This window comes from Acanthopagrus latus, chromosome 16 (assembly GCF_904848185.1).
Source record: "Acanthopagrus latus isolate v.2019 chromosome 16, fAcaLat1.1, whole genome shotgun sequence".
Taxonomy (NCBI): Eukaryota; Metazoa; Chordata; class Actinopteri; order Spariformes; family Sparidae; genus Acanthopagrus; species Acanthopagrus latus.
Genome location: NC_051054.1, coordinates 23982959 through 24010233, shown reverse-complemented (window position 1 = coordinate 24010233; position 27275 = coordinate 23982959). Strand labels below are relative to the sequence as shown.

At 40.6% G+C, this 27275-nt stretch overlaps 1 protein-coding gene and 1 long non-coding RNA gene across 5 annotated transcripts in view; one reads left to right on the top strand and one right to left on the bottom strand.

Moving 5' to 3' along the window:
* Nucleotides 1-26512, bottom strand: part of kif6 (kinesin family member 6) — an 89542-nt gene extending 63030 nt beyond the window's left edge. For 3 of the 4 annotated variants that reach the window (XM_037072469.1, XM_037072470.1, XM_037072468.1), the window contains exons 1-9: nt 26312-26371; nt 24594-24703; nt 23361-23435; nt 12903-13050; nt 12537-12646; nt 10777-10906; nt 3532-3738; nt 2261-2404; nt 519-605 (exon numbers count right to left, since the gene is read on the bottom strand). In XM_037072469.1, the coding sequence (XP_036928364.1) occupies nt 519-605; nt 2261-2404; nt 3532-3738; nt 10777-10906; nt 12537-12646; nt 12903-13050; nt 23361-23435; nt 24594-24703; nt 26312-26371 (1071 nt within the window). Of the gene's footprint in view, nt 1-518; nt 606-2260; nt 2405-3531; nt 3739-10776; nt 10907-12536; nt 12647-12902; nt 13051-23360; nt 23436-24593; nt 24704-26311 lie in introns of all 4 variants that reach the window. The other variant, XM_037072467.1, reaches the window with a different exon arrangement.
* LOC119005052 lies at nt 15212-22653 on the top strand. Its single transcript, XR_005070365.1, has 3 exons — nt 15212-15317; nt 19090-19167; nt 21524-22653. It is a non-coding gene; the product is annotated as an uncharacterized LOC119005052 (long non-coding RNA).
* Nucleotides 26513-27275: the final 763 nt, after the last annotated feature.

Sequence of the window (27275 nt, the reverse complement as noted above, 5' to 3'; positions counted from 1 at the left end):
CACTTCATCCTAAAATCTAAGACATTTGGGCAGGAATTGCTCTGTGGCTCCATGCGTAGAATGTGTGCTTAGAATAGAAAATATACTTCCCATTTCTATTTCATAAGACAGGTGCATAGGAGAGGTCCGAGTAGATCAGGAGTTACAAATAAATGTGTCTTTGCAAGTTTGATTTTTCTTTCAAATTAGGATCATTTATGCCATAGCAGAAATGGAGGCAGAGAGAATGCAAAACAGGTCCTGTAAGCAGTCTAAACAACAAAAGACAGATGGGCGTCCATGTGCTGAAAGTGGAAGACTGCTTTTTTCAGAATGACTGTATGACAGTCCTAAAGATGACACTTAAGCACATGGTAGGTTACACTTAGTTAAATTTAGAAGTTGGATTCTCACGACAACTTTGGAAGCTTTGAAGGGGGTCTGGCCATGATGAAACAGCACAATAAGTCATGTCCCAGTGATGTGATTGTGGCAGATGTAGTGATTGCAGAATTGTTGTGAATGCCAGGCTGTCTCACCAGAGTAGGATCCAGTTCTTCATTCAGTATGGCCTCATTCTTGATGAGAGCCACTCGCTGAGCAAAGCGGCATGTAGAGATGGACTCCTGAAGAGAACAGATTTAAAAAACTGTTTTAATGTTTGTTTTTCTGCCTGAGGGTAAGACTTGTACTCCGAATGACTCTCTATGAGGTAGAATACACATATTTTTCCTCTACCCTTAAGTGGTATTTTTCCATCTAGACTGTATGGTAACACTCTATAATAACCATCATTAATAAATGGTAAACTTTGTAGTTAATTAAACTTAAGTTAATAGTTTTGTTCACTAATAAACCAATGAGATGATTTATCAAGCAGCCGTTTATTGTGACGCTACAACTTATGGTTATAGTACTTTGTAATGGTTAATAATTACTGTGCAGTTAATCAACATGACATGGATTTGGATATATACATTTGCAACTTATGTTTATAAACCTTTACAATTGCTTAATAAATGGTTAATAAACAATTTCACTGTTTGTTAACACTGAAATAACCATTAAGTATTTCAGTGTATGAATTTCAGTAGTACAAGTAGTATAAAATTAACATGTATATGAACTCACCATTTGTCAGTGATGTTTATTATAAAGTATTACCAATTGTTTTGGTGTTGCCGAGTTATGGAGATATTGGCCACGGTATTCAGCATGTAGGGCTGAAAGTGCCAAAAATTACGTTTAAAAAACTCAACAGCAATGTCTCTTTCCAGAAATCACAACCTTGTTACTCCAGATAATCCACAACACCTGCCAACTGTATTACTATGCAGAATGAAGTGTGCAAATACTAATGGAGAAGAGGCATGGTATGTAGGCATTCAATGATGTCCTCCTCAGCACCTCATTGTGAGTGTTTACTGCTTTTTGCTGTCATTTATTGTCATACCTGTTTCTCTCCTTCTCTGTCTGTTTACCACAGGCATAGGGCTGACACTGTGGAGGCATAGGTCTCATGTAAGACTAGGAGGAGCAGAGCTGACTGAAGCATTACAGTTACTACATTATGTCTCATTATGTCTGTCTCTGTTTTGTTCTGTTTAAGTTGAAACATGAATGTGGAGGCAGTAAAGACGGTGACTATGCTTAAGCACTTTAATGCAATTTAGAATATGGCTCCAAACAGATGTCTGTTTTTCCATAGATGGATGTAGGCTGTAATTTTTGCCAAGTCAACTACTGTTTTGTCCACATGACTAGCAGTGGACTCAAAAATGATTTTAAAGAATAAGCAGTGTGTTGATACATTGTTATCAAATGCAGAACATCCTTTTGTATTCACATGATCAATACTCTGATTTATTTATTATCAAAGTGTTGATGATGTGAATAAATGTATCGTCTAGCTGCATAAAGTTTGTCTGTGTGTGACTGACAGTGCAAAGAGGGAAAGATGAAGAAGGAGAGAAAGAACAGAGAGAGAGAGAACAAGAGTAGAAAAAGCCTGATGAGAAAGTGCACAGATAATGAAGACTGTTATGGTGGCAAAACAGTGACTGTTAAGCAGAGGACAAAAAAACATTTCATTAATAGAAGGTGGGAGCAGAATATCATTTCAAGTAAGAGGGAATAACTTGGAACTGTCCTTTAAAAAGGAAAAAAACCCAAAAAACTCTAAACTTTGAGTTTGTTTCTAATCTATCAGAATATAGAATATATAATATTCAATCTAACAGAACATTCTGTCTATACATGGCCTATGGTAGACTGTACTTACATCAAGGTTCCTCTTTTCCACTGCCAAAGTGGCAATCATTGTAGTCATGCAGTTGCCCCCAAGGCTGTCCCTCAGCACAGAGGTCAACATGGAGTTCCTGTATGGAATATGGGTGCGGTTCTTCTCTGACAGAGCTATGATCACCTGAAGGAGAAAGCAATAAAAAGAGTAAATGATACGTAACTGAAGACAGAGATGAGGACGGAAATTCAATGCCAGATCCTAACTTAAAGGGATAGTTTGTGTTTTTTGAAGTGGGGTCATAAAAGGTACGTATCTATAGTCGGTCTGTTCCCTACCATAATCACCGATCAGCGCAGCCTCAGTTTGGAGAAGTAGAGAGCCGCTCCAGCCCAGATGCTCAGCTTTGTACTGCAGTGTACGGGGTCCAGAGAAAAAGAGAAATAAACCACTTAAAACAAGGCTCACCTTAAAAAATCTATAACAGTTCAAGTGTACATTCACACCGCTTTACATCACCTTCAGACCGGCCTGTCTTTTGGCACTACATTTTTGTCAACCATAGAACCCCCGTATCCCTACGCAGTTGCACAAATGCGTAGGGTTTCGACAGTCTGTTAAGTTTCGTTTTTATCAAAAGTAAACCTCTCTTCCAGCAACTGGGCCTCGCACTGTATTTCGCCGCTTAAAGATTGCCTGTTGCCCAGTTGCGCTAATGCGTAGGGATACAGAGGTTCTACGGTTGATAAAATGTAGTGCCAAAAGAAAGGCAGGTCTGACGGCGATGTAACATCGCATACACCAACATACACTTTCACTGTTTTTTTAAGGTGAGCCTTGTTTTAGGTGGTTTATTTCACCTTTTCTCTGAAAGCTAAATGTCTGGGCTGGAGCGGCTCTCTACTTCTCCAAACTGAGGCTGCGCTGATCAGTGATTACGGTAGGGAACAGACCAACTATATATACGTACTTTATATGACCCCACTTCAAAGAACACAAACTATCCCTTTAATGTCTGAAAGGAAAGGCAATTAGTATTTTCAACAATGTGGGTCATTACTGTTCATGGACTAGCTTCAGTGTGGTCAATTATCAAATCAAATGTCTGACTTTTCGACTTTTGTCTGAATTTTTCTCGTGGTCGAAACTTGCTGTGCAATATCATACACAGTAAATGAAACAAACAAACAATCACATAAACATATTGTATACCACAATATCTTTCATTATTTACAACATGTATATCTGAAATATTAAGTTGTTTGTACAATGTATTATTTTAAATAAAGACATGTCTCAGATGTAGCTACCTGCTCCAGGTAGTGGAGGGAGAGGTTGATGTACTTGGCCTCAGTAAGCAGTTGCCCATTCAGGCCAGTCTTGCTAACTCTATCAGATCCAGCCAGGTCCACCAGGTGGAGCTTGGAGCGCCGCAGGGTGGCCGAGCCCTGCTCACGTCTGCATAAGTGCACAGTGAAAATACAGTGGGAGCGTGTGGATGCTTGGTTCATTGGCGTCTAGAGGAGAGAGAAAAAAGAGGAGTAGGGTGGTGAGAGAACAGTTTGAAAAGGCTGCAATATTCTTTGTTCTGTGTGAGAGTAATTTGAATATCCTCAAACTGGTACACAAAAAACAGAAGATGGGAAGTTTATTCTCCATTTGCAGTACTTTTTATATACAAAACAACAAAAACATGTTTCCCTTGATTCTAATTTTTCAAGCTCCTGCTGGTTTGAAAATCAAAGCCACACCATGTGTACCCGATGAGCAGTTGAGGTTGCTTTTGAGATAGTCATTGGAACAGCAGAAGTCAGGTTGAAACCAGGAGGAGACAGAAATAGGACATGAGTCATTCTGCACAAACAAATTTTATTAACTAGAGGAGGGTGGGTTACTCAGGGCACCCTCAAAGACAGAATCAACAGAGGAAATGGATATCTACTGACATTGCTGACCACTAATTTCTTTCTGTTTTTGTTGGACACATGATTTTGGTTTTAGATAAGAGATTTCAAATGGGGGCTCTATCTTGATATAGTACAACTTAATTTTGATTACAATAGTTTTTGAATTTGATAACAAAATCTTTTGGGCTCAGATTCAGTTCTAACTGTGGTGTGGTCATTGGTTCAAAGACACCGACATGACTTACTTTAACCCTCTGAGTGAAAACATGTCCATGACCACATCGTTCACTATCTTAACCCACTGCTATCATCGCTTTCCTCATTCCAAATCCCCTTCATGTTTGCTCCTTAAAGCTAGGGTCTGTAATGTTGTTCAGAAACACATTTTGTTATACTGGGTGAAATGGTCCTGCTATCCTGAGAGTAGTCAATACATTATGTATTCAGAAAAAGGAACGAAAATAATCAAGCCTCTGTGGCAGCTGCAGGACTGAGAAAAAGCTGACCAATCCGTGCTTTTCGGCCCGAATAGCACAGATTGGTCAGATGCTCTGATTGGTCAGATGCCTTCATGTCTCGTTCTGCCAGCACCCCCCTCTGTCCCTCCCTCCTCCGCACGTGCACACGTTACGTTTCACTGATGCCGGAAATATTCAGCACACTCCTCTGCAGAAATACGGAGTTGCAGGAGAAGACGCTCATTTGCTTACAATGGCAGAGAAAATGTAGCCAGCGATACTTGTAACAGCTCACCCTGCTAAAAAGGCATGGGAACGAAAGACTGTGGCAGAAATGGCTGCAACGAAATAGGCTCTGGATAAAGAAAGAAGTCAGACCCGAGTCAACATCGGTGTGGCGTTTGAGTGGTGGAGACAACTGGGGCATGTGAAGGGTCTGAAAAGTGATGCAGAGGTTGCTCTCTTTCTGTTGGACAGGTAATGATTTGTTTTGTTTCAGGGGGATTTGTTATTTTCATGAAATATGTAAGGTTTGCCAACTTGGCTACATTTGTAGCTCGTATTAACCCAATGCTAACAGTTTCTTTGTGTGTTGTTTTTAGCCATGAGAATGGCTAATGAGTCGGCCCAGTTTCCACTGGATATGGCCCGCTGCGTTGCGGCTCCGATACAGTTTTGCTCCGCCCTCCAGCAGTCCCCACCGACTGCAGTTTGAGTCCACCACGGCGCAGTACGGTAGACAGCTGGCCTCACTACGGGTGCGGGTGTCACCACGGAGTGTTTTATTTTGAAAAGTAACCAGATGTTGTTTGTTATTTCAGCACTTTACTTCCTGTCTGCTCCGTGCTAAATTCAGCTGAATTGCTGCGTCGTGCTCCGGCATCTCCTTCTCCCTGATGAGTCCCACTGCCAGATGCGCGTTCAAGTTTGTGGGGGCGTGGCTTTGGACGGAACACTGACGGGATGGGGAGGTGGGGAGGGGGGAACTTAGAGGAGGTGCCACTTTCAAATCTTGCTAGCTCTCGTGCTAGCTCTCCAGGATCTAGCTTTAAGGTATCCCTGAAAGTAATCTGAAGCAGCCCTTATATGTTAACAAGGGATCATATACTTAATATAATTGAATACAGGGTCAAAGGTAAGGATAGGGTCCATGTTCAAGACATTAGTCACCCCACTGACAGCTTTTTTCCAAACTAACCAACAGCAGCAAGATCCAACCTTGAAAAGTGGCCCATACTGTTAGTTTGACCATTTCCACACAGCTATCAGTGTAGTACATGTCTCACAATGAATACTGTCCTTATGGAGGTTATAATGGTCAGTTTTTGTTTAACTGATTTGATAAGGCATTGATTCAACTTTATAATGGACCAAGCAACAATCAGTGTGAGTACCCCCTAAAAATGCAAAAAGTCCTTCCTTCCTTCCTTCCTTCCTTCCTACCTCCCTCCTTATCAGCATTTTCCAGGCGCTAAATGCGCTTCAATGGAAGTGTGACACGCATCAAATGTGGTGAAAATGTATATAGAGATTTCTATGGACAGCACATCAAGTGCAGTATGTCCTGCACATTTAAATGCTTACAGACATTGTGTTGATGCCCACAGACGGAATAGTGTCCACATAGGAGCATTGAAATATGTTTTAGTTGTGAAAACACAGCAGGGCAATGCATCCTCTCTTCCTTTATTCTCCAGAGTTCTCACTTGACCTGATGTTGATCTTAATGCACCACATGCTGACCACACATAGCGCTGCATTGGGTCAGCATAAACGGACACTCTTGCAACCCCCAAACACAAATTGCTGATTTGAAAGAGTAAGAGTGACATTTCATTATGACCACCTGCTACACATCCTACTCACCCCCACAAGTTCAGGAGGCAGTTAGAATGTAGAAACTGGAAAAGATCCAGGTCCTACATCCTCATATGTGAGGAGAAGTGAAACAGGGATTCAGAAAAAAGACCATATGAGTGAAAAGTTTCCCAAAGAGGTTGAAGGAAGGGTGAGGAGTTTTAGAAGCTGTATTTTATTTCCTGTCCCAAGTCTCAAAGCGGGTGAGCTCACTGTCCGCTGAGTGTAGCCTGAATGTGTCATCTTTTATCCACATGGCCTGGGGCAAGAGGCGAAAGAAAGCATTACTGTTAACTTAATTGGAAGTCTATGTGGAGGGAGAACTACTGAGAGGTTTCTGGCAGCAGCAAATTGACTATGTTGATGGTGCTTTGTTTGCTTGGAACTCAAGAGAGATTTTCTTGTGAAGAAGTGCCACAGAGAATAAGTTCACAATAGTCTTTGTGTGGGCTGACTGTCCCAGAAGCTCCCTGCTGAGCTGTGCAATGCCTCATCAACAGAATAATATAACACCCATGAATGTGTTTTTCTCGAAATATACCCCTAGGTGTAACATGAACATGTAACACAGGAAGCATGTCCTCAAGGTAGATAAAAAATAAAAAAACGAATGCAAATTGTTTTGGCAGTGGGCTAGTTCAGTGGACCACAGGGTTGGAAATCACAGTGTAACTTACGATACCATATGTCATGATTCATTGCCCACAATAATAATGACAGAAGAGTTGTCTAGGATATGTCACAATGTCACTCCAACTGAAAAAGGAAAAGGCAAAAAGTAAGATAAAAGGCTGTCAGAAAGCTGTACAGTTCTGGGCTTAAAATGTTTAAAGGAAGGAAACAAATATGCCTCATGAAAATCTGTAGAAATTCAATTTGATTAAATTAAGTTCATATTTGGCACCATTGGTGATACAAATATGTGTATTGTTTCCTCTTGTGATAGAATTTATGTGAGCTGTATGTGTGTTCTTGGTAGACTCCTATACACTACAAAATGTATGTGACTATATGAGATACTAGCTTCTAAACCCATTTCCAAGTTCAGAAGAAATTCCATCTTTTGGAATGGTTTTATTTTAAAGTCAATCTCTCGCCAAAATGCAACTTAGGGTCTTTTTGTGAATGTACCCATGTCAAACGTTTGTAAAAGTATAATTACGACGAAAGCGCCACTTTTAAGACTAACCAATATTTTGAAAACACTCACGTTAGCAGTTGCTTGTTATGCTCGCCACCGTCCTGCTAGTTGAGAAATGTATAAAACATATAAAACAATATTGACATTGAAGTTGAAAAAGGAGCCTCATATAAGAAGCAATACTAAAATCAATAGCCAGAAAAATCACATGAGATCTCGCCTGGATCGTTGTTGCCGGAGGACAGTACTGTTCCACCTTAACTGTCCTCCATGTTACATCACCTTCAGAGTTCAACAATGCCAGGACAGTGGCAAGCGGAACAAGGTACTACTAAGATGAGTTGTTCAAAAACTCTCTTTTTAGTAAACTCTGTGTACACAAAAAATTTTCTCAATGCTCGTGTTCATGTGTAGAGACCCTGGTGATACTACGAGCAAAGTTTCATGTTGTGAAGAGAATGTGTGCGTGAGGTGTGAGTGGGCGAGTGAGAGTAGCCCCATTCACACTGGTTTTTGGGTGCGGCTTTCATACACCAATTCCCTGCCTCCCTCTCAGTGAATCTCTTGGAGGCCTCTGGAGGTAGCATCAGGGCTGTATCATTGGAGAACCAAACCAGTGTGAACAGATAAGCCGGCTTTGTGTGTTGAGTTCGTGTCGAACGGACGGTCAGTTAACCACGCAAGTCCTTCACTTAACTTAATACAGAGAAATGTCCCACAAAGCAACGTTCATGACCAAACAAAAGTAACATAGTAACTGTAACTGTCGTAGGCAACTTATATGAAAAAATACCGCAGATACACGTGGAGAAGCGTTCATCCTCCTGTCTGTCCTACCAACTCTTCGTCACATTTATGCCCAAAAAACAGCGTCTGTCACCAGCAAAAAAATTTAACCGCGATGGTCAGCCCTCCAGACCGAGACGTCAGTGAACTTCACCCCGAAGGTAAACACAAACTTTGGCCCTGGAGGAAATCATGGTGTAACACCATGCTATCGTTTGACTGGCTGTAGCTAATACCTACTGACTTAGCTAGTAGCAAAGTAGGAGGAGGCTGACTCGCAGCACTTCAACGCGTTTTTTTTTTTCGCTTGGCAAGACAACCGGATGTGACATGGGTGTGTGGCAGCATCAACAATTCCATTTTTTAATTCAACTAGTGCATTGCACGTAGGAAGAATGTATTCATATATAAAAGTGGGAGGTTAAGTAGCTTTTTCATGGATGGCTGTTTGAAGGTGGGACTTCAGGGATATAATTGGCTGTTTTTTCCTACTTTTGATTTGACCATTGTATTTCACCATAAAAACTATTTACCTTGCCCTGTTTGGTGTCATTATTTTCAGCACAACCTCACATGTGACTGTACAGTTATTTTTTTATTTTGACCTACTGTATTAACACAATGAATGAACTGTGAAAACCGCAAATATGTTTAACAGACCATTTTTATTACTTATAATGCAAGTATAAATTGTTGTTTGCTAAATTTGTGCATAAGTTTTTGAAATTTACAGTTATATGTAACTATTTACATTTAAATGCAGGCAATGCCTCAGGCTCAAGCCTCCCTCAGCTCCTCCCTGCCTGCTCAACATTCAGCCATCTCCTCATTGTTTTGACACACCCAAAAAAAAATGACTCCACTACACACTAAACACACTACACCAAACACTACATAACACACTAACTATACACTCCAAACTCGCTATCACTACCACTGTGTCTATCTCCGTCATCGCTGCTGTAACTCTTCCACTGCCATCAATCCCACAGCTTCCCCTGTTCCCCCAAATCACGTGGTTTGCCATATAATTTTGTGATTGGTTGGTGTGGTGCCTTTTTCCACCAATAGGAAATGGAGTTGGTTTTTTTGCTTGCAAACACTTCCTGCTTGCAGACACTTACGTGAGAGAAGCCCGTGTTGACCGTTTCTTCCTGCACCAAACGCGCAGCAAACGTGACGGCAATGTTCACGAAAAAGTGTGGCGGACATTTTTTATCATAAGTTCGGAGACTCATGGAGGCTGCTTCTTGCTGCTATGTCATCTTAGATTGGTCACATGATTTGGGCACACGGGGGGTGTGGGGGTGGGCTCTGCAGTGACTGGCTCTGGTGCACATGGCTATGGTTGACAATGCTAGTGGAATTGGGAAATCATTCATGAAATCAGTATCACTGTAGTCCAAACAAATCCGACATGGCACACCTTTAAACGACGCAGCAGCCATGTTGAAAATCTCTCTCACACACACACACACACACACACACACACACACACACACACACACACACACACATAGACAGACAGAGATTTCTTGCTTTTATAGAGAAAAGTTCAAGATTGTGACTTAATTTTGGACGATTTTGATTTAAAATCGAAATCGTGACATGTTTATATTCAAAACCCGACTTTGAAAGACTGGTTAGAAAGGAAAAGCAAGTCTCTGTTTAAAATCTAATTATCTGGTTCTCTTTAACTGCCTGTTATCTACGTACAAACTCGCAAGACAAGTAAATACAGTGAGACCAGCTATTTGCTTCAAACCTCAGGTTGCCAATCAAATCTGACCCACTACAGTTCTCATCATCATGGAGAGTCTGGGTGTCCCAGCATAGAAAAGAACCAACACAACATAAACAAAAAATTACAAAGAGAATGCTTGATTTTACTGGGGAGAAAACATGGTCAAGGAGACAACAAGGGAACCAAAATAATATTTTAGAAGGTAGCCTTGCAAAATAATTGTTTTGATAAAAAATACCCTTCATGCCACTTCCCATGGGAGTGGCCATGTATTCGTAGTGTATGTGGATTACAAGTGGAAGTCATACATTTCTATTCGTAGGACATAATGCAACTGAGCCTGACTGCTGCATTTATGAACGTCTATTGTTGAGAGGGAGAGACAGAGACAGAGAGAGAGACAAAAAGAGAGACAAAAAGAGAAAGAGACAGAAAGAGAAAAAAGGGAAAAAATACTGCCCTCCACCTGTTATATATGTTTCATTTCATGCTTGTGACATATTCTATATATAGACATTAAAACTTTAGTGAAACGCTGGAAGGCTGTCAATACAACTTTTCTGAGATGTTTTCAGATATACTTTAGCTGAAGATCACGTCACAAAAAAATAGGGAAGACTACCAATTTCTAGATGATAAAAGCATGTTTCACTCTTTCTTACTTCTGCAATCATACGGTTAGTGTCACCCAGGAAGAGCAGATTCAGAGCCTCCTCCTCATTTGCTGAGTACTGAAGTGACAGGTTCTTGAGATGGATGTTTTGGTCTGGATCCTCCATGATCATTACTTTTCTGGAGAGGAAAAGAACAGATTAAGGAAATTCCAGGGTAATAAATGAACTCAAAATCTAAACAGTCCCACACTAAACACTGACACAATTATGAAAAACAAATTAACTCAGTTATGTTATCCATTGCCCTCATGTTGCCTTGGCCTTGCTCAGCTTTACATCCAAACAAACACATCTGCAAGTCAGTGTGGGCTGCAACCCAGTTTGTCACATGCACTTTATCTATCCAGGGGTTTAAAACTTGATAGCAGACGGGGCTTGCTGTTGATTGGTTCTAGCACACACCAAGAACTCTGAAACACAGCATGAATGATTCCTATGATCCGACCATACCATTTAAATTATGCCACCAGGGTTGTGACAGTATGGCTACTGGATAGAGATATCAAAGAGTGTAACATGTCAGAAGAACATATGTAGATGTGGATGTCTGTGCCCTGGCAAGGTTATTTTTCTAAACAGCCCCACCAATCCAAAAAAGGGTTTTATTAATGGATGTTTACATTAAAAGATAGACATGATTAAGTTGTATTATATATATTTATGTATAATTAAATATATTTTACAGAATTTTGAGTTTTTACAGGATGGAATTCTGGATGCATGATGTAAATAATGCAAAGATAGAGACAAGACATGTAAATCAAGAAAAAAGGAGGGCAATAATGAAAGGAGGAGGGTTAGGTAGTGAAAGACAGAAGTAGACAGCAGTTAAAGAGAGACATTTGTCAGTGCCACAGCTTCTCCTTGAATCAGCAAGTGTGGCCACAGCATGGTTAACAACTGGCACTGTCTATTTCCAGAAGACTGTGATTTGTGGGTATCAAAACCTTGAGCTTGATCCTCTGCAAATGGAGAGAAGCAACTGAAATGGGACTAGTACTAGAAAACACAAGTCACACACCAAAATGATGTACCAAGATGCTTTGAAGTCCAGAGTTTGCTTTGAGATGAAAAAGTATTGAGTATGACAAATTTAGGCAAAAAAGGGGAAATAATAGTAGCCACAGACAAATCTCCAGACAGATGGAATTTATAATTCCAAAAGAAGATGAGCATTAAAAAAAGACAGAATATAACAGGATGAACAGTGAGATAGAGGCAGTCTCCAAGACAGGGCATGGTAGGAAAGGAGGCAGACAAGAACAACAAAGAACGAGTGAGACAGTGAAGCAGATGGACACACAAAAAAAAATCCCCTCAGACCAGCTGCGGCAGCAACTAGCTATGAAAAGCTATTCTCCACATGACCCTTTAGCTCTCCACTCCAGTGGCAGAGTGTGCCACCAGGTTAACCGCATCCATTGCTGTCCCACACTCTCATTATGTTAGCTGGCAGTTTGTAGTGAAGTGGTAAATACTGGAATCTCCATTTTTCAACACATGCCAACTCCGGGCCAGGCCGACAAATAGCTGTTCAGGAATTAGGCTCAGCTAAACCCACAAGTGTCTGGGAGTATAATCAGCCAGAGATGATTGGTCTTTTCATCTTTGAAATCAGTGTTTCTATCACTTATGAGTGCATGTTTTCAAGGTGAAATATACACCATATAAACCTAATTGATTCTGTTTTTTGTTTGTAATGCAATATCACAACTGTTTGGCAAATTTTCCCATAAAAGAACACTGACGGTAGATCTTCCAGTCGAGATGCTTCATGACAGGAATCCAGAAGGTCATATCCTATCTCGTTGTAGATCTCCAGGTAGGAGATGTGTGTGGTGTAAACCATACTGCTGCCCTGTTGAGCAAAACATATAGGATTAGGATATAGGATTTTATAGGATAAAATGCACAGGATGCACAAAGATTAAAAAGCAAAAACTTAAATTTAATGATACCTCCGCAGCACATAGAAATTAATGATGGTAGATAGTCAGTAGGATATTATGTGATGTTTTCTTCATTAAATTGATGTGGCCTGTGTGTACAGTGAAACTGATACCTTAAATTAAATGAAAAAAAACAAAAAAACAAGCTAACTCTGCTGTGCTGACCTGGCTGATGCGTTCATACAGGTAGGACAGGGTGCGGGGAATAATGCCACGATCACTGTAGCGCTCTGCACCTCCTGTGATGGTAAAGGTCTTTCCACTGCCCGTTTGGCCATAGGCAAATATGGTGCCATTATAGCCATCCAATATACTGCACAAACAAACAAGCACAGACACACAAACACACAAACACACAATTAACAACCATAACCACAAGTCGAGGTTGTGAACACAAAGAGCATAGAGCTTATGGTAATGGTAATGACACCAATAATAGGCAATACTTATCTGCTTCTTACTGATATGAAAACTAGATATTATAAAGATATACAATTTTAAGAAAAAGACAAAAATTCTTCCACATCCAATTTCTGAAGTCTGACCAATTGGCAAGAAATCATTTTTTCTTGATTAATCTATAAGTTGTTTGATCTATAAAATGCTGATCAGTGCCAAAACCACAGATAACGTTTTGTTTTGTCCACAACCCAAATATATTCAATTTACTATCATGGAGGAGGAAATAAACCAGATATATTCACATTTATGAAGCAAAGAGAGAATTTGAAAACTCAAATCGATTAATCAATTATCAATAGCTACAAAATAATTCAGTAGTTGATAACAGATCAATAGATGAATTGTAAATTGCAACTGTAAAAACAGGCGTGCATTACAAGTAGACCTAGTAGATAGTGCTGGGCGGTATAACCAAAAATGTAGGTATTCTTCAAAATTCTAATGGTTTCACGGTATATGAAGGTTTTTTTTTTTCATGCATAATCAGGTGTTCACAGCATTTTCTACTGGTTGAGAGAGGAATTACTAGGGATTCCTAGCGGGGGGGCTTTTAATTTGAAAGTAGCGTGCGTGGGCAGCTAACAAGCGGACAGCTACAGAGACCGAGGAGAGCTAGCATCTTCCAGATCGCAGCGGCCTTCCAGTTACTCATTGTGACACTCGTGGATGAAGTCATTAACTGCAATGTCTATCCTAGCCATCTTCACCGTAACATAACACCAGAGCCCTACTGTTTACCCAAACCACGCCTCGCAGTTGCACCACACCTGTTTAGAAGCACAACACTGAAGACGGTCCGGTCTGAAACAGGGTCGTGCGGTGCAGCGTAGAGTTTGGAATGTTATGTAATCAAATACACCGGTATGGGGGTATATTAAAAATTCATATCATAACTAAAATATACGCTGGTATTAGGTGTGAACCGGTATACCGCCCAGCACTACTTTTGTAGACATTTTCGGAATAGCATTTGGGTCACGGAAAATGATGCAAATCCATGACAACATAGAATAAATGAGAACAAAAATAATAAACGGTTTATGATCACTGATGTAGTCTTTTAAAAGAAGGTCAGCTACATGCAACCATACAAAACAATGGGCCAACAGCATGCACGATGTACTTCCAATTATGGAGAGAATTTTGTTCGTTTATTATTCAATCAAAATACATTTGAAACCAAAAAAAGAGATCTGAGAGCAAAAAAGACTAAGTGGAAATCATTTTGCTTATAAATCAGTCCTCTTTGCTTTCAAGTTAAAAACCTTTGCTTGCAAATCAGTCCTCTTTGCTTGTGAGTTACAAAGTTTTGCTTGTGAATTCAACTGCACTTGATGGGCAGGGCCTACGCTGGTGGATGAGAAAAGAGTTTCTATTGGTTGGTTTGACCCGGCTCCAGCTCCACTTCTCCCTTGTAGACCCACTTCTCCCTTGTGCTGTGCTGCTTGGAGGCAAGCCTGTTGCTCTTGAATCGTTTCCCATAAGTAATGAATTGCGCTATATATCGTTTGCTACAGCCTGCCGTACATTCACAACAATAACAACACAAGTAATGAATTATAATGCCCTGCTGCTGCAAGCACACTGATTGGCAGCAACATGGTTGTTACCTCGCCGGGCATTATCCCTTACATGTTGCATGGTACTCGCGGTGCCAAAACGTCACTGTTCCTACACAACAGTACTGTCAGCCGGGGGACGGACGGATGGAGAAGACCGCGGCAGCCCACAAACACCCACTATTTTTTTTTTTCAATTGCAACCTATTCTGGTTCAATCTAAAAAAAAAAAAAAAACATGACTGCCACTTGCTCTTTTTTGCTTTCAAATCTCTTTTTTGGTTTCAAATCAATTTGATTTGATTGAATAATAAAGGAACAAAATTCTCTCCATACCAATGACATCACCATCCTAATTTGCAAGAATACAATGGACTGAAGTATATCACTAAGCAGACACCAAGATTTTGAGTAATTGAATGTGACACTTAAAATACACAGGAAAAGATGGCAGTGAGTGGAGAAGACCTATGGCAACAGACATCTGCCGGTAAGGGAGGAATGTCTCGGAGTATGAGTGAAGGAAAAGGCCCAAACCCACTCAACAAGGCACAGCCCGGTAAATTTTGGTTTGGCACTGAAGTGCCCTTCTGCACGTGCTCAGGGTCATGGAAACCAGAGGTATCTATTTCTGTTTGAATAAAATGAATATCCAATATGATGATATTCATATGAGGTAGAATAAGGTGGCATAAAGGGCTGTAGTCTTGGAAATAGACCAAAATGATATAGTAAATTGACAGAGGGGCCTCTGACACTAGAGCCTGGATCAAAGGTGAGTCTAAAATATTTGCTCTTTAACTTGCCAATTGCAGGGAAAAAGATATCTTGACACTATACTTTTCAAGATGAATTATAAATAAACTTATCCCTCTCTCTTTTTCTAAAGGAAATGCCAACCCAGTATTTGAGCAATATGTGGGTTTCCCTCCTTTGCTGTACAATTCCACACCCTGCAGGAGAAGCATAAGGAAAAAAAAACTACAGACAGTTTATATAAAACACTACGTCCACTCATGAGAATGGTGGTTGGATGGGCAGACTTGGACAGCAATTGAGCATCCATTTGATGTAGTGTGAGTCATGGCAGTGATTGGCAGCCGAGAGAAAGGACACAGGCTCAGTGTTTAGTTTAATGTCAATGCTAATGCTGCGGCCTGGGCCTTGCCACTGAGGCTTGGGCGTTTCCCAGTGCTTGTTCCTGTTTACGCCTCAGCTTTCCTGGATACTGGCAACTCATCGTCAGAAAGATCCTTTTTCTTCCTGTTGTTTTTATAAGAAGTAGCATGTCCAATCCAACCGCAACAGGGTTAAGGGTAAAACTGAACATACCCCCATTCTTCTTTGAACATGGGCTACAGCTTTCACAGCTTTCTGTAATGAGATTACAGATTGCAGATAGAGGGTTTTTGGTATAAACAGCAGATGCCCTGCCAGCAATATAGGGTGGCAGGGCATCTGCTGTTAATACTAGTTTGTTTTAGGACTGCTGCATTGGGGTTGAAATGACTGGTTTTGATTAAACCATAGCAGAGACAGAGACTAGTGTGCAAGTAAACACGTTAAACCTTATGGTTAAACTTGAACTGCACCAAGTATGACCAAGTGCAAACCAAAACAACCTCAAAATTATTGCTAGTTGAGAGGATAGGTGCTTACATGCATGAAACTGGTTTAAGTGTGCTGACAGCAAAACTGCTGGGATTCGAAGTGACTCCTGTCAAACTGTTTTGAATGAACTGTCTAAATTTGATTCCTTTTGTGATTTCTGTGGCCATACATATTTCAGTAACTTGTGCCACCTCAGCATTAACATAAGTTTCATTAGTAAGTTTCACAGAGCTTAGTGGATGTCAGTCCCGATTAAAGATCTGTTCAAATCTTCTTTCGATACCTTTTATAGACTAGGTCTATTACTGTGTTTAAAGGCAACATATTTCAATGGGAAAAGTGGGTTGACCAGGCTGCCTTTGTGGTGAAACTGGATTTAAAATGTTAAAACTTAGTGGAATTCAGAACACTTGGTGTGTAAATAAGCATCTTGCAGAGTAGGCAAATGACTGACAGTGGACTACAAACTGTCTTATTTGGGAGACAGTTTGGTCATGCATGGACAGAATGAGTATGAGTAATGTCTGCAGACAGACTAGTTGTATCAAAGACTAAAAGACACCAAGCTCAAATTGATATGGCGAGACATAGCCTGGATGTGACTTGATATTCTTAACCTGATGTTTAGCATCTGCCACACAAAGGGAGAACTGTTAAATGCTTCCCTTGAGAGGATAAACTAATACCCAAGTCAGTGAACCTGCGTGAGTTAGGTTAAACACATCCAAGCCAATCCAGACATCTCATAATGGTTTTGTGAGAGCAAAGTCCTCTAATAGCAAAGATAATGCAAAGCAGTTGTGGGGATCCACAAATAGCTCCTATTGTGACTAAGAAGGCTGTGTGGAATGTCTAGTTGATGGCGGGGCTAGATTGAGCCAAGAAGGCAGAATTTGTTAAGGATGAGAGGAAGAACTGTGTTTACATAAAAACAACACAACCAACAGTTGATCACAGGAAATTCCAAATAAAGTCTCTCTCCTCTTGGCTAGTTTCTCTTCAGCCCTTATTTAGACTAAGTCTGGGCAAGGAGTGAACCTCTCTAAATTAGAATTATTTATTCATAAACATCTGGTAGGGATGCATGACAAACATTTCTGCTTATATCCAATTGTAAAGCCTACACTTTTCTACTTCCCACCCCAACAAAAACATCAACGCAACAAGAGACAAGTCATCCACTTCATGGTTGTGGCATATTAAGATTGTACAGCATGATAAATGCACAGGTGTGCCTTGTGCTGGTCACAATAAAAGGCCACTCCAAAATGGGCAATATTATCACACAACACAATGCCACAGATGTTAGGACATTTGAGGAGCATGCAATTGGCATGTTGATTACAGGAATGTCCACCAGGTGGACATTTCATTAGTCTGGGATGCTCTGGATCAGTGTGTATGTATAGGCCCCCACACACCACCCAGACATCCAACTGCCTTAACCGACCACTCTCCGACCACTCTGCTGCCTTCTTGTCTGACCCATTCAGCAGAAAAGTTGCTTTGAAAACACTGCTTCAACATTCTGCCAGCTCCACAGCAGCGTGAACATTCTGCGCTTGCACAAGTGGGTGGCTCTAATGTTAAAGACGCTGGACTAGAGGTTTATGCACGCAACCCTCTTTACTTTCGATCAAAACTAAATTTAACTATTTCAGACAAAAACAGCTGCATACTAACCCAGAGGAAAATTTTACTGCTCAAAGCTTGCTCCTTTATGGCTATGGAGACGTAAAGGAGCTCAATGAGAGTTCTCATTTCAGTCTCTTTGTAGTCTTTTTTGGTCTCAAACATTTCTCATTTGTTTCTCCTAAAATTCCTTAGCAGCAATAGGTGAGACTTGAGACTTTACTGCTTAAACCTCGCTCCTTTCCAGCACTGGGGAGACATTCTGAAACTTCACTGAGAGCTTGATGAGATCTCCTTTGAAACTCACAGGGAGCCCAAGTTGAGATTTTCTGCGCCTGTTTCTCAGGAGAAACAATTGAGAAACAGGAGAAATCAGCCACAGCCTCACTTTGGTCTCACATAGATCTCATAGTTGTCTAGGAGAAATGAATGAGACCCTACTGAGAGCTCTTTTCCAATTTTCATTTCCTTTGGGTAAACATGCAGCGAGGCATTACCAAATGAACAAAGATTAATTGATCTTCCTGGATGTGCCATACAATGTGAAAGTAAACAAAATAAATAGCATAGGCCTAGCCTAAGCCTTTTGTATGAATATTATAACTCTTCAACATTCTGCAGTAACATGCTCTAACAAATATAAAAGTGACAGTACCAGCCAGGACACTTCCTGAATGTGCCATACATGTGTGCCATACATCACAAACATGAATAACTTCTCAGCATTTGGGAATATGTAAGTTTTTTCTGTAAGAACACCAGCTGATCCACATGCTCTGGTTTGAGAGTGCTTCTTTTTACAGTGACCGCATCTCCTGCAGTGGAGAAAACCCGCCCTGCAGATACACTTGTGCCTGGGATGCATAAGTATCGCTTTGCCAGCTGAGAGAGGAGGGGAAATGTGACCTCGTAGACACGCCACTAGTTCAAAGGGTCCTCAGTGAGAGGCAGAGATTGGGCTTTACAGAATCTCTCCATTTCCTCTTCAGTCCTGGCATAGGGGGTCTTGGGTTCTGCTGTACCTTCAGTGTCAGTACAAGACTGTCTTTGCAAATTCACAAGCAGTGATTTCTTTCTTTTGGGAGCAGAGGGGCTGTTCTCCGTGGATGTTTCATCTTCCAGAGTTACTGCTACCCCAGGCTCTTCATCCACTTCTGTCCTCCTAGGTGTGTCAGTCAATGCAACAGCTCACATCTATCAGGATAACTATGTTTACTACAACTGTTTTTTCAGACAAAACTTTTAACTTATTGTAGCTACTTTTAATATTGTTATAAGCAATGTTTTTAATGTATAAAAATGATTTAATATCAAGTTATCAAAGAACCTCTCGACCATGTCGTATGCGCTGTTCCACCTTGTTGCAGCATCAGTTATCAGCTTATGATTCTTCAGGTCAAGACATTTCTGTTTCACGTTCGTTGATATTCTTCAGACTTTGCCCAGTAGCATGGAGACAGTGGGCACTTTAAGAGCCCACTGGGATGCAAGATTCAGCATATGGGCGAAGCATTTCACATGGGGGAATTTTCCGACTTGAGCTGCGACTGTCATGTTTGATGCGTTGTCCGTCACAAGCACCACATCTTTATCTGATAGCTGCCATTCTTCCACAACACGCGACAGTAGTTCTGCCAGATGAGCACCAGTGTGAGACTCATAAACGGCTCTTGTTTGCAGCACATGTGACAAAATCTGCCAGTCCTTGCTAATGTAATGTACCGTTACTGTTAAACAAGATTCTGTCGTGACTGAAGTCCAAGAATCACGTTATTGCTAGGCAACTAGTTTGGCTCATTGATGACATGACCTGAGCTTTGGTTTCATGATAAAGTGCTGGTATAACAGTTTCCGTGAAGGGGCTGCGTGACAGGAGCTTGATACTCCTGGATACAGGACAGGATACTGCAGCTCCAGTGTCTTCAGTAGGTGATGAAACCCGGTGTTCTCAACAACAGAATAAGGCCATAAATCCTTAGCTATAAAAGCTGCCACGGATTGGGTTATTCTTTTCTATTTCTCCAAGTTCGGTGGCAGAGTTGGCAGCGTGGCATCAGTTCTTGGCTGGGCTGAGCCTGCTGCTAACGTTGACGTTAGCTTCTTCAGATGAAAATGGCTAACGTGATTTCTCAAGTTCATAGTATTCCCCAGATATTTGATTTTTGTTCGACACACTTTACACACCGCGTGTGTCTTGTCCAGTTCCAGTTTGACGGTGTCATCATAAAATCCAAAATTAGTCCAGCTAGCCGCTTTTAAAATGCTAGGTGCATTTTTAATCACTTTTTCCTCAGCCATGTCGCACAACGAATGAGGTGACGTCAGTCAGATGAGACGCATTTATCTTAGTTACTTTGAACCACGGGAAAAAGTAGACAATAGAGAACAGAGCAGGCTGAAACAGAGCAGGAGCTGAACTGGCGCGGCCCGAAAATCAACAAGTTATGTTAGTAGGCTATAATCGATTATGGTGTGTCACTGCATCGATGCATAATCGTCCATGTCTGCATTGCGATGCATCGTGCAAACGATTAATTTCAACACCCCTAATAACATGGCTAAAATGGACGTGACAAAGTTGTCCATTGGCTTGCTGTCAGCTGTGTTCAGCTGTCATGTCCAGCTGCTCAGCCTAATGCAACAACGGTGGCGCCTGGATGAGCAACAAAGGAGACTGCTCCTCTTGCTAGCGAACAAACAATACACCCTTGTGAGTCGCCATTGTTGTTTATGTACTGGTATTTGCCACGCTTCCCCTTTCCGGCTTTAAGCTATTTTGACCGGTTAAAACAGCCTTCCCATTTTACTTTACATCCCCACCTATTGCTGTGGCATATGTATTACAAGTATATTGCATCACTTGGTGGCAGATTTTTCGGTTGCGTGTGTACGGAGTTATTCTCGCTTATTTTTAGTACACCACTCGTGTGGACGCGGAATTTTATTTAACAAAACCTCGGTTGCAACATAACCTGGTCTGGTATGGACAGGGCCTAAGACTACAGAAATTCTCTTTTTACCTGCCTCAACAAGTCATCTCTAGGTTGTCTTCAATTAGTCCACTGCTGCAAGGCTGTTGACCAGGTCCAGCAGGATGACACACATCATGCCAGTTGAAAACTCTTTATATTGGCTTCATGTTAATTTTAGGATTCATTTCAATATTCTTGTTTTCACATACCATATAGCGTCATATATATCATAGAGCCATATACCGTCAGGCACCTGCCTATATTTCTGATCTGCTCCATCCCTATCACCCAAACAGATCACTTAAGTCCTCCAACCAGGGCTTACTGGTTGTGCCCCACTCTTGTCTAAAAGCTAAAGGTGACCGTGCCTTTGAAGAAGTGGCACCAACACTGTGGAATGCTCTTCCTATAGACATTTGCAGTCTTTGTTGAGGCTTTCAAAAGGCAACTGAAGACTTATTTATTACACTTATTTACTGGTGTTGTGATCTGTATGTTTTTACTTATTTTCATTTTTTGTTTTTTCCTCCCTTCTACTTATTTATTCCAGTGTTTTCCGGTGTCCTCCAGTGTCCCTTTGTGGTATGGGGAGACACAGAGGGCCTGTGCCTTCACTCCTCCTCCCTCCTGCTGCGTACCCTAACCTCAAGGTTATGCCCAAGAATTCTTCATTCATAGTATTTTCTGTAATAAGCAACCAACCATTATACTATCCGCATCCTAATACAACAGCATGTAGATGCCCAGTGTAAGTGAATGGGCATCCAATATTCTTTTTTATTAAAAAATAACATTTTCTGAAAAAGTGCTCAAATGCTTGGATAGATAGAGATTAAAAATAAATAAATAAATAATAATAAAAATAACCTAAAAATACCTATCTACCTGTGTATCTGTGAACTAGGCCTTAATCAATTCAAGAGACATAAGTTGTGTTGGATCACAGGAGTTTCTGTCTTCATTGTTAAACAACCACCACTGCTAATAAAAATCTATCCATGCAACTCGGGCAGAAATGTTCATGTTCAAGTCTCTACCTAAAGTTATAGCAGTAGGCATCTAAATGAAATGCACTGTTGGCTTTTGTTGAAACTACAGGATAATGTAAATGTCAAGGGGCAGAAGCGACTGCTTTCTGTATTTTAAACTGTTATGTGCTGTGTTTTTATATTGCATGAGTTCTTTTATTGCATGGATTTATTAATTGGTTTGTCTGTCAGTGCTTGATGTCTGCTCTCCCCCTTCACTTGATTCCTCGATAACCTACTCCTCGAGATCTGTGAGTATGTTACAGGCACTGGCAACTACCAATTGGGTTTAAGCAAACTCCTCAAAGGACCAATGGCGTGGGCCGATGCTTGAGCCCAAGCACCTGGCAGAAGAGTTTAAGACGAGGAGACTGGCACAGACAGACAAAGAAGAAATGGAGGAAAGCGGAAAGCCAGAGGAAAAAGAGGGGAAAAGAAGTAGAAGCGTGACGAGACCTGCAGACCTGCAGACCTGCAGACGGCTGTGTACCGAGTGGAAAGAGAAGAAAAAGACGATAACGCAGCCAGGATGGTGGTGTACCCAGTTGTTTTAACACCTTTTCTGCTACATGGGATGGCAGGTTTTTAGGGACTTTTTATAAATCTGGATTTTAATAATTCTTTGGGACTCTTTTAATCTGGATTTTTATATTTCTGGCACTATTTCCACTGTTTTCATTTAAACATATGAAAAACAAATGTTACGGTTTTTACCCTTAACTCTAGCTCTTTTGGTCACTGCAGTGTTGCTCTCCACCCGATTTAAAAAAACAAAAACAAAAAAACCCTATCCCTTTTACATTAAATAATTCCTTACATAAGTACACAAATCAACAAATGATACTGCATAACAAAAGTAGTTTAAAACACTTAAATTAAGAAATGTTCCATGTTAAATCTTTAACAAATCAAACTGATTTGATATTTCGAATGTGGTACTGTGGATGACAAATCAAACAACAGCTCAGAGATCACCTGCAGTACATGGTACAGCTCTGTGGTGACTTGAAAATGTTCTCACGCTCCCAATAGAACAGCATGCCATCTCGCCTGCCAACTCAGTACACTTAGTGGTTTAAGTATGTAAAGCATGCCAAAAATCACGGACACCCTTTGTTTTCATCTTAAAGAAAGCTAAGCTTTACTGACTTCCTGTCAACAAGGCTGACTAAAGCCTGTGTGGCCTGACCACAACATGGAGAGAGGAGTTTCCCTGGCACAGGTGATTAATGATTTATGTGTTAAAAGTTTGACGTGTTAAGGTTTTTAAAGTAATCGTAGAAACTCTCATAATTACCTGGTAATACAATAATCCAAATCTGTTCTACATGTTTTTGTACAGTGATAGTAAGATTTTACCTGTCTGCAACCGGTCTGGCAATGTTTTCAAATATCTCTTCTTGTTTGACTGCTTGATCAAAAACTTTCTGGAACCTGGACAAAGGTGACACAAAGTGAGAGGAGATGAGATGGATAAAGACACCACCACCATGACACATTTAACATTACAAAATAAATCAGAATGTACTACTATAATATACTTAAGAAATTAACATTGCTGTTTTATCTCAAACACAAAGGCTCAACACAGTTACCCACAGCAGTACTGAATAAGCACAATAGTTGATTTAATTGGCCAAGTGGCCAAGGAGGAGTTTAGTCATTCTGTTTTCTAAAACAGTCTCAACCCATCATGTTTTAACCCACAAAAGATGAGAGCGATGTGCAAGGAATCCGCCCAGGAAAATTGTTAAATGTGGAAATTTTTATTTCAATCAGGGCAAAAGGGAACCTCCACAGGCTATTTTAAGACTTTGTGGTTTTCAAAAGCTCCCAGTGTCCACTGCTGTCTGACTCTCTAACTGTGAATTTAGGGCTTGGAAGCGTGGCATGGGCCCTGCCCAGAAGGTATATAAGGCTGCAGCCCTCACCACCAGCGTTAAACAGATGTTCTGGCTCTGTACTAACAGAGCTGGTGGATGCAGTGTTCATGGGAAAAGTTCTCATGTGACATTTAGAGCAATGGTGGGCAACATACATTCCTCTATGTTGTGTTATCTTTATTCATTCTAAACTCTACAGTTACACCTTTCTTGCAGACTCAAGACTGCTTTTTCCAGTGTAGAATAACATCGGGTGGTTGTCATTGTTTTGACGTTCTACACAAGCCTACAAGTAGGACTGGATTTAATTATACTATTATTATAAAGATGCTTCATGTAGGCTATACAGTTATATTTATTATTAATCTTATTTCTATAAACAACCATTTTTTTACTTTTACAAATATAGAAGATAAAACAGATTGGATCTGTTGAAAGAGATGCTTCCTGAAGTATAGCAAATAAAAAAAAAGTCCAGTCACTACTCTGGACTATCTGAGTAGTGACTGAGTAGTGACTGGACTATCTGCTCTGCTACTGTATTAGCTACACAAAGTAGACATAGAGCCATACAGTAAGTAGATGTAAAAATGATTTAAATGATTATTTCTGAGACCATACCAGTTTAATAAAAAAGAAACAAATTATTTGGCTGGTTTAGGAAAGAAAGCCAATGGAAGGTTACAGATACAGCTACCTGACATTCTACCTGAACTTGTAGCACTCCCTCTTGTTGTTTACAAAACCATCAGCCAGGTCCCTGGGCACCACAAACTCCAGAAAAGCACCTGTCGTCTCCTCAGTGTCCACAGAGTACACCTGAGGGAGCCAGAGACAACAGTAGAGTCAGTCATACAGTTTATGATTGGTATGCTATTATGATACAGTATGTGTTGCCATACATGCAACCCAACTTAAACAAAAAGATAGTACATCATGTTGGTCTAAAATATAACTTTGACTACTTGTGGTTTGGGTATTACAGGCCCCAAAATGAACATGTGGAGTTTATGGTGCGTATATCCTGTGGAAAGCAATAGCTCTGATCAGTGTATACAGGCAAGCTCTAAAATTCACCTCTGTCCACCAAAGCCTCAGGGGAAACAAGATAAACTGTAGAACATTAAACCAATATAGAATAAGTTTCAAGTGGAGGACATTTACATTGAGATTGGCTGGGTCAATTGGACCAACCCCCACCCTGTTTCTGAGCTTCAGCATATGTTCTGGCATTTCCAGTGGACGCTGACGCAATAAGTCCCCATGGTTTCAGAAATAAGAGATAAGTTCTAAATGATTGGACTGTTTCACTGTCACCCTGCATGGGGTATCACCTCCTGACCACCATTGCTCTGCTGTCTTCACATGGACATGTGTGGAGATTCAAAGGGCCCCAAGGAGGTGGCTGTGCTTATTTCACTTAGTTGGATATGGTCAGCTCAAGTTAAAGTGCCAGGGAAACCCTTAATTTGATTATTTCATCCATTAGCTGCTGTGCTCAGACGATGAGGCATAAGAGAGAAGAAAGTGCTGCCAGTGGGGTTTCTCATGGAAATTCACTTTTGTTTTGTTTTTTGACATGTGTACAAAGACTGTCCTTACAGTAAGGATTGTAATAGACACTTAAGTATATGTTTGAGAAGCTGAAATCAGAACAGAATGAGATTTGGTGCTTTTCTTTTCCATTCCGAATTTGGCACATTCCAACTTGATGACTGCGTTGATGTGTACAGAATAGGCTTAATATTTATTGTATGGGTGACTTTCGATTGGTTGCCACTGAGACGCCCTTTATTTGAACTGATTGTAATACGGCAGCTTTAATATCCAAAGAGGGAGTTTGAGTTTTAAGCGTGAAAGAGACTAAATCATACTGAGCATCAGACCAAAACACAAGCTGTTTGAATCTTTAACTCAAAGCTTTCAGAACTGATATCAGCCGAACACATTATCCAAGAAACACAGTATAGTTATTTTACTGTGTTCTTAAGTGTTCACGTTGCTTGCGGTAAAGAGCAAGTGACAACACAGACTATAAAGTAGATATTTTCACATGTCCTTGCAAGGAAAGCAGGGGCGTAATTGAAAAAACTAATAACTAATGATTGTATTCCATTCAGATGTGCCAGTTCCAGGCCCTGGAATTCTTGATGAGAATGAGGGAGACATTTAATGGAAGGAAGCCATTATTACTAATGTCATGTGTTAGGCTATACCAAAATGTCTGTGGTGTAAAAGATTTTGGTAATCGTTTAAGTTGTTTTAAATAACGTAATTGCAGTATAAACAATCATGCATTTTATTATAGAAAAACCTGTAACGCTTACATTATGCAAGCTTATATAACCACCCATCCATCCATTTCTTTCAATGTCCACGGCGTAACTTCGTGTTTTGTTAAATACTGAGTTTTAAGTCTAAACTTACCGACACAGGTTTCTTAGTAGGTTTAATGCGACCAAATATTTGTATCGTCTGTTTCACCATTTTCTATAAAACTAAGCTGTTCGGTCCTGTTATTTCCCTTTAGCATAACGTATACTAAGACTCGCTGGTTAGCTTGTTAGCGGTACTGTGTCCTCTGAAGTTTGTTGTGGCTGGTTGCGAGGTGACGGCGGTCGCCTCAACCGACAAAGATCGTCTATACTTGTTAAGCTGAGTCATTGTGTAAAAAGCAACCTGTCCCTCTCTCTCTCTCTCTCTCTCTCTCTCTCTCTCTCTCTCTCTCTCTCTCTCTCGCTCTCTCTCTCTTTCTCTCTCTCTCTCTCTCTCTCTCTCTCTCTCTCTCTCTCTCATTTTAAACACGTTGTCAGAAGTAAAGATAAAACCTGGATGGTATTTTCCTCTGATGTTTTATTCTTCTCTACTTAACAGGTGTTTTGTATATTCAAGACAAAAGGACACTGCAGGTTCAATGACTCATGCACTGGGCATATTGACAGAAGTGTATTCAGCACCAAAGGCACTCCCCACACACTAGGCCAATGGCACATTGGTGCATTCCTGCAACAAAAACTGCTTTATTTGACAGCTGGCATGTGTGCTAATCCAAAAGCTGCTTCCTGTAAGAAGGCTACTATAAATGTTGTAGATGAAAAACCTTTAACAAGAATTAGATTAAAAGTAGAAGCATTATAGCATTTAACCAACTTTGTTGTATTCCACCACAAGCCAACATACTGCATTTTGGGACTGAAAGAATAGAGAGGCCAGAAGTTTAGTCTGTCATTAAAGGAAGTGTGTTAAATGTGAAATGGGATTTTTTTTTTTTTTTGCGTGTGTGTGTGTCTGTGGATGTTGAGGGACTAAGAGGGAGGCAAATATGTACTGAGTGGAATGCAGCAGTCATTTAGGGTACTAGCCAGATTGCATTCAGGCACAAGTGTTTTCT